Source organism: Pelodiscus sinensis, chromosome 9 (genome assembly GCF_052426305.1).
Source record: "Pelodiscus sinensis isolate ZL-2025 chromosome 9, ASM5242630v1, whole genome shotgun sequence".
In the NCBI taxonomy this organism is placed as follows: domain Eukaryota; kingdom Metazoa; phylum Chordata; order Testudines; family Trionychidae; genus Pelodiscus; species Pelodiscus sinensis.
In genome coordinates this window covers 25,262,950-25,270,048 of record NC_143060.1, presented here as the reverse complement: position 1 = coordinate 25,270,048, position 7,099 = coordinate 25,262,950, and the positions used below count along the sequence as shown (strand labels likewise).

Here is a 7,099-nt window from a genome sequence, read left to right as displayed (position 1 = left end):
CCTTGTGATAGGAGGTCCTAGGCAGAGAAGCTGCTGTCTTGATAAAAATGTCTGGGAATAGGTGTGGCCAGGTTTGGAATCCTGGAGCAGGCTAATCAGCTACAGGGCAGGTGTTCCTGGCAGAGAAGAACTTTCAAGTTCTATGAAGGGAAATGCTATTCAGATGATTAATCCTCTTGGTGAGGAGCTGGATTCTCGACAATTCACTGTCTGACTATTCAGATCATTTACTTTTCCTAAGTGCTTTGTTTCTGAAAATGAAACCATAGCCATTCCCAAGCCAAAGGAGTTGCCCAAGGGATGCCTTGGGGCTGACAGTGAGGGAGAGAAGCCGCATCCTGTCAATGTTAATATTTCAGTTTTGTTTTTCCCTAGAATGCTTCAGATGACTCTGAAGTAAAACAAATAATAAAACACTGCACCACCTACAAAGCTCTCCAAGCGAAACCTTCCTCATTTTTATTGCTACAAGATTCTGAAACCAACAACATGCAGAAAAGACTTGAGTCAATAAAATATATTACACATTTATAGACCAAATGCTATACCAGCACTTGCACTACCTAATCACAGAGTTAATCAGAAACACCAGTCATGTGAAACCAACGTACATAATATTCTCAGAAAAGCACAAATCTTGAACATGAGTTTCTACTCAGCCTGACAGTTATATACTCTCATGCAGCTTAAAAAAACCCAAACTATTATAGCAATAGAATCTCTCTGCCAAAATTTATTTGCCAAACAATACAAAATAATTACTGAAGGATTTAACTTTGCTTTGGAATAGTTCAAGGTCCTTTTCTTTCTTATTTTTCTGGGAGGGATAGGGGGAACAAAAGGGTGTTCTCAGTAATTAAAATTCTGTCGTAGAACCAAATGAATGAAACATGAAATGAAAATGCTGGATGCTCAATACCCACGTTTGCATCCTAGAATCACTAGATGGCACTGCAGAGTAGATATGCTCTGGGTGAGTGAAAATGTAACCTTTTGTCTTGCTACAAGGTTATTACATTTGTGACACAAAAATTTTATATGGCTCCATTAAACTTATATGGGTTGTGGTTTAGTTTCTTATCTCTCTCTAGCTGGTTAAAGTTTTTTTAAAAATATAAGCATAAGAGAACTACAGATCATTTTCTATGTACTTCGAGGATGTAAGGCACAAAACCCGAAGTAGAAAGCAGATTTTATATATGTATATATATATATATATAAATCAGTTCAGATGCCAATTAGGATAGCCAGCTAAGGATTTCTTTAGTCACATACAGAGGATTTAGAGTATCCAGGGCCTGGGACTGAGATGGATTACAAGATTGAGGGCCTGGAGAACTACAGCTGTACAACCTTCAGGGACATAAGAAATTAGAGAACTGAAGGTTTCCAAACTCAGACAAACCCACAAACCCATAAAGAAAATGAGGAAAAATGTTATGAAAGTGGAACGACATTGGCTGTGGTGTGTCCTGCTGCGTTCCTGCAGGGATGATATGAATGATTCTTTCCCGTGATGCAGACTGGGTTTGTTATTACTTTGTTTGTATCAGTTGGGAAGTTTACGATATCTGCACATGCCCTACTGCAGTCCAAGGTAAAACAACTTGCCCTAGAATTGTGTCACTTTAACAGATTTATTTTTGCTTTTATCTCTTTTCAAATTATTAATGTTCAAATTTAAGGTGCAGTATTCCTTGTGGACGTTTGCTTTTCTTACGGGGAGATAGATGTGCCCCACCAGAAAATCCTAAGCATGCTGGCAGGAAAAATAGGTTACAGCATAATTTATGATAGAAATGTTCACCATCAGTAAATAAACAGGCCAATTTAGGCATCTTTGGTGTAATGTATGATGACTGGGAGCTACGCTGACACAGTAAGAATTGCTGCTGTCAGTTTATAGGGAATCTCTCTCCAGGTAGATGGTTCATGCTGTCAGCTGCTGTCTTCAAAGCTGCCACTATTACTGCAGGAATGAAATCGCATAGAACTCATGGGATCAGACACGTATCCTGCATAAAGCAGAGAAAAGTTCACGTGTTATTCACAATCACCTCACAACATAGCAACACTTTTCTCCTTTCCAGCCAGTGACCATGTCATAAAGATAATGCAAACGTCTTTTCGAGATAAATAAGCAAGGCACATGCTGACGTCTTTTTGCAGCATATGAAACCCAAGGCGATATAACCTTCTGAGTAAAATTTAAAAAATAAAACACAAAGCCTATCATTCATGCAAAGGAATTTAACAGAAATCAGGGTCCGTAAAACATCAATGACTGAAAAACAGACAGACCCTTGACTCCAAATATTTTAATTATACAGCATATGTTTTATATTAAAATATCTTTTGTTGACCTTTCAAATTGGGGTCCAATAGGGCCAAGGTATGCATTCTGTTATGAATAATTATTTATGCTTTAATTCTTGGAGGTTATCAGAAGGTGATCAACTGCCATTGCCAGTGTCATACTTCCAATTAAAAGTGCACTGGTTCACTGGTCAGTAGTCATTGCTGTTCTTTTGATGCTGCTGTAAGTTGTCTACATTTGACCCAATCAGCTCAAATTTTTGGGTCTTGAGTCACTCTACAGTTCTAGTAAGATGTCAAATAATAGAAAAAAGGTAACAGCTCAAATAATTTGGCAAAACATAAAACATGTAGAAAAGGAGGAGAAAAAATAATCAATAACCTCAACTTTGTTAAGCTCAGCACCCCTGCACATTAGCAGCCTAAAAGTGTACAGGCCTACAGCCTAAGTGAGCTACAGTTTTAAATTGAATTTGAGAATTTGAATGTCATAAGACTCAAAGCAAGTGACCCGAAGAGTAAGATTGCAAGAAAGAAAAGTTGTTTTAGTTAAATATGTACCTGCCTTGGAAACACAGGTGTTATCTTATGAAAGCTCTGTGCTGAAGTGATAGAAATACAGGAAACCAGTTAACTGGGCAGCAGGCATAAGGTTTAGCCTTAAAATACCTTGTTGTCTCTTTGGCTAAAGTCCAATGCCCAGCGATAGCATTATTTCTTTATTTAGTATATAAAAATCAAGAATCAGAGAAGTTTTATGGTCAGATTTTTTTTCTTCACCCTTTGAGTCACACCATAATGGGAAGGAATCTCCCAAGCCTGATTTTGTTATGAGTATTTTGGCCAAAGCTTACAACTATGTTGCTGCTAGGGTATAAAACATAAGTATGTACGTGTTTGTATTGGCATTTTGGATGGAATGAGCACCGCGTGGCCTTTGGACTAATAAAGGAATACGTGTGTGAAAGCGGAGTCATGGTCCACCTTCATATATTTACAAGGGAAATGATTTCTAATCTAGTTCTACCTATGGGGTGGTGGGATTGGAATCAGATTTTGTAGTCATAGAACAGCTAGCTTTTATCTGCTCTGATACCTGAGCTGAGGAGCCACGGCAGCATAGGCAACAGTGTGTGCCAGCTACCCAAGTCCTTACCCAGGGTTCTGAGTGGACTTGTACCTCAGCCCCATGCTGCTGAGGCTTCACTCCTCCAAGACCCATGCTAGCTAAATTAAAGCTCGAGAGCATGTCTACATGTGCTGTGGTCACAACTTTATAGACTAGGGGCCCCAAATTTTTCACAGTTAGAACCTACTTGAAGCTTGAAGTGGGGCTATAGCTCATGTGTGGGAAGTGTGGATAGAAGGAAGCAGGCTGAGACTGGAGCTGCAGCTGGGGGCAGCGATAGAGCTGGGATCAGTGCCATGGCCAGGGCTGCAGGGCGGGAAAGGAGAGCGGGAGCCAGGAACCGAGCTGTAATTGGGCCAAGGGTGAGGGTGGGGCTGGGACTGAAGCTTAAGCAGAGCCAGCGGGTGGAGCGGGGTCAGTGGCATTCCCACCCCAGCACCCATAAGCCCCACTGCCCTCCCAAATGTTCCTTTGCAACCCCTTGCTGGGAATGCCCTACAGTTTGGTGATCACTGATAAATTCTGCACACCACTGGGCTATCTAGCCACATACAAAGAGAAACATGGATGGGTGAGAGCATTTCTAAGGCTCTTGACTGCCGAGATCCTATTAACAAGAGGAAAGGTATCCTCAGAGGCAGATACACAAGCTAAACTCCTGGAGTGAGAACAACACCTTAATGGTGCTCCACACTATCCACACTTCACTCCCAGGAAGAAAAGGCATCATCAAACCTTAGTGCCTATCATTTAGCGCCATGAGCATGACACATTATATGCAGTTAGGGTAACAGAGAACTATCAAACGTCTTTGGGATCCACAATTCCTGTCTATTCTGAACTTATGTCTGGACTTATCTACACTGGGCCAAATTTCGGAAAAGCCTCCTCTTTTGGAAGAGCCCTTCTTCCTCACGGGAGAAGGAAGACAGGGCTTCTGAAAGAGCGTGTCTGCTCTTCTGCAAAAAAAAGTGGAAGAGTAGATGCGTTCCCTAGACACGGTGGAGTTTTTCCAGGATATTTCCTGGAAAAACCCTGTAGTGTAGACATAGCCCCAATTGGAAATGTATGGTCTAGGGGGACTGATTGGCAAAATGTGTGTGGATGGATAGGCAGGAAGCCAAGAAAGCAAGCAGGCAGCGAGAGAAGCAGTCGTCAGTGTGGCCCTGAGATGGAGTAGAGAGACAATCCTCCCTGGGCACAGAACTAGCCAGGCAAGCAGTTTGTAAATTGCGAGCAAGGACACTGCCTGCTATTGTTTGTTTCTACTGTGTTCAGGGAAACAGGGTCATTATAGATTCTCTGCAAAACACCTTCATTGCACCCACAAATATAACAAGAGTCTTATAATTGATTTCGATAGCTAATGAAAACACACATGCAAGCCCCCAGTGATTGGCCATGTGCTCAGGCCAGAAGGGCAACAATTCTATGAACCTTCTGCTTACATTACACCTAGATTTAAAAAAAGGAGCATAAAACCAGGCTTCGAGCTCCATATTTCAGCTCTTAAATAAGAGTGCACATCCTCTAATACGCTGAGCATCCAGCCACTGTCACTGGGGTACCTCAGTGGGAGCTGCTGGTTGCTCAGCATGTTGGAAAATCTGGCCACTTATTTACATCATAATTTAGATTCAAGGACATCCCTTCAAGCACCTGCTTTTGAGAGTCTTGTCTTCAGTAGCAATTTAACTGCAACCTGCTGCCTGCAATTGCTGTTGAGGTCCAGGGGAGAAAGAATGGGAGATCTGGATTTGCAACTTTCTGAGTTTTGGTTCTCCTATGTGCAGGGAAAATCCCATTTGCTATGGAAGAAGCATGGTGCATGGTATTTACTATTAGCTCCATTTCTGGTGGAATCTCTCAATGCTATTGCCATTGATACTTAGTGCTGGTTCTTGATAACACTTGTGTATTATCGACACAACCATCCTCTGCTACAATTGGGCTAAGGCTATTTGTGGCCCACACACTTGATTGTGACAGCGTTCCAGGTTTTACAGCTGTCCTGAGAGCCCCCTCGCCCCACAATGAGTAAATGTCCCATTTAAAGCAAACAGTGAGACTGTCACACATGGAGCCCTAATTTCTTTTCAGAAGACTGTTCTCAAGCCAGCCTGGGCTGTGCTTCTGATACACTGCACTGTGCCACAAGAAGCGGCTACAAGTCTGTGGGGCATAAGCTTCTTTTCCTTAAATGTTTCCATGTACTCTAAGCACCATACATCTGTTTTTATAACTATTGTTATTTTTTATTTGCACTACAGTCGTGCCCAGAGGCTCCCTTCAAAGCTCAGGGCTACACACTTGTAATGAACAGACGGACCCTGCCCGAGAGTGCTCAGGGCTAGATTTGTCATGGCCTTTCAGTGCCTAATTGCCACTGATTTCAGTTAATACCTTTAATACCATGCCTTTCAAAATCTGGCCCTGATGGACTCAGTTAAAGACAGGCAAAAAAACAGGTAGCGACGACAAACAGCTACAAGTTGTCAGTGTAACTGTGGTGTTTAGTGGTAATAAGCAGCTGTCACAGCAAATGCCTTTTTCCAGGAATTTGCCGTTGCCTTAGATGACTATAGCCCTGTGTGCTTAAATGCATCCAGGAAGTCATCCAGGAGTCCTCCTGCCTGCACCGGATTCTAATCCCCCAGTGACTATCTGCCAGGGACTCTCCCTGTGGAAGGCAGTGACAATGCTGCACTCCCCTCCACTAAGAGCCACCCCCGACAGCCACTGGAGCTTTGGTCTCCTCTGTCAACATGGTGCAGCCCCGCAAGGATGGATCATTTTCAGCTTGGGGTGACAAATGCCTCTCATCACTCATGCCACTTAAATTCCAAGGCAAGTACCTCATCCCCAAGTACAAGTACAATTAAGCTCAGCTTTTGCTGAAGATAAGAATTCTGCGTAGACTCACCATTTCTATCAATAGGTGGGTACTGGAAATTCCTCCTCATGTCGTCCAAGGACAGGCCTTGAGAGGGGTGGTGACCAGTGCTGTAAAATTGACATGACACCTTGATTACAATGATCAGAATGAGTTGCATTGGCTTTTCCAGAAATATACTTTGAGGCAAAACTTAAACAACAACAAATAGTCTGGCAGCACCTTAAAGACTAACAAAACATGTAGGGGTATCACCAGCTTTCATGGGCACAGCCCACTTCTTCAGATGAATGTAGTTATTAAAGGTCCAGTTTCTAAATAAATAGGGGAGGGTGGGAGAGAAAGAAAAAGAAGGTAAAAAAAGAAAAAAAGGGGAAAGGAATTGTCAATTAGAATGCCCATTAATTAATTATTTATAATTAATTAATAATAATTGACTATTTCTTTCTCCTTTTTTTCCCCTTCTTTTTCCTTTTCTCCCCATCCCCTATTTATTTAGAAACTGGACCTTTAATAATTCCATTCATCTGAAGAAGTGGGTTGTGCCCTTGCAAGCTTATGATACCAACTACATGTTTTGTTAGTCTATAAGGTGCTGCAAGACTATTTGTTGTTTTTAAATTTTTCCAGTTAAACTAACTCGGCTACCCCTCTGAAGCTTTTGAGGCAAAAGACAGTAACATAAAATATGCCTGCTATCAGCATTCACAGTAAAGCCTTTGGAATGACGGGCTCTTATTCAGGATTGTAAATCCAACACA

The 7,099-nt window shown here is 41.9% G+C and overlaps 1 protein-coding gene across 3 annotated transcripts in view; it reads right to left on the bottom strand.

The window, feature by feature from the left end:
• Positions 1 to 436: 436 nt before the first annotated feature.
• Positions 437 to 7,099, bottom strand: part of LOC102460847 (serine/threonine-protein kinase TNNI3K) — a 213,073-nt gene continuing 206,410 nt past the window's right edge. For all 3 annotated transcript variants that reach the window (XM_089780463.1, XM_006130399.5, XM_075936240.2), the window contains 2 exons: positions 6,369 to 6,448; positions 437 to 2,015 (listed from right to left, as the gene is read on the bottom strand). In XM_089780463.1, coding sequence (XP_089636589.1) covers positions 1,939 to 2,015; positions 6,369 to 6,448 — 157 coding nt within the window. In that variant the 3' untranslated portion in view covers positions 437 to 1,938. The remainder of the gene's footprint in view (positions 2,016 to 6,368; positions 6,449 to 7,099) is intronic.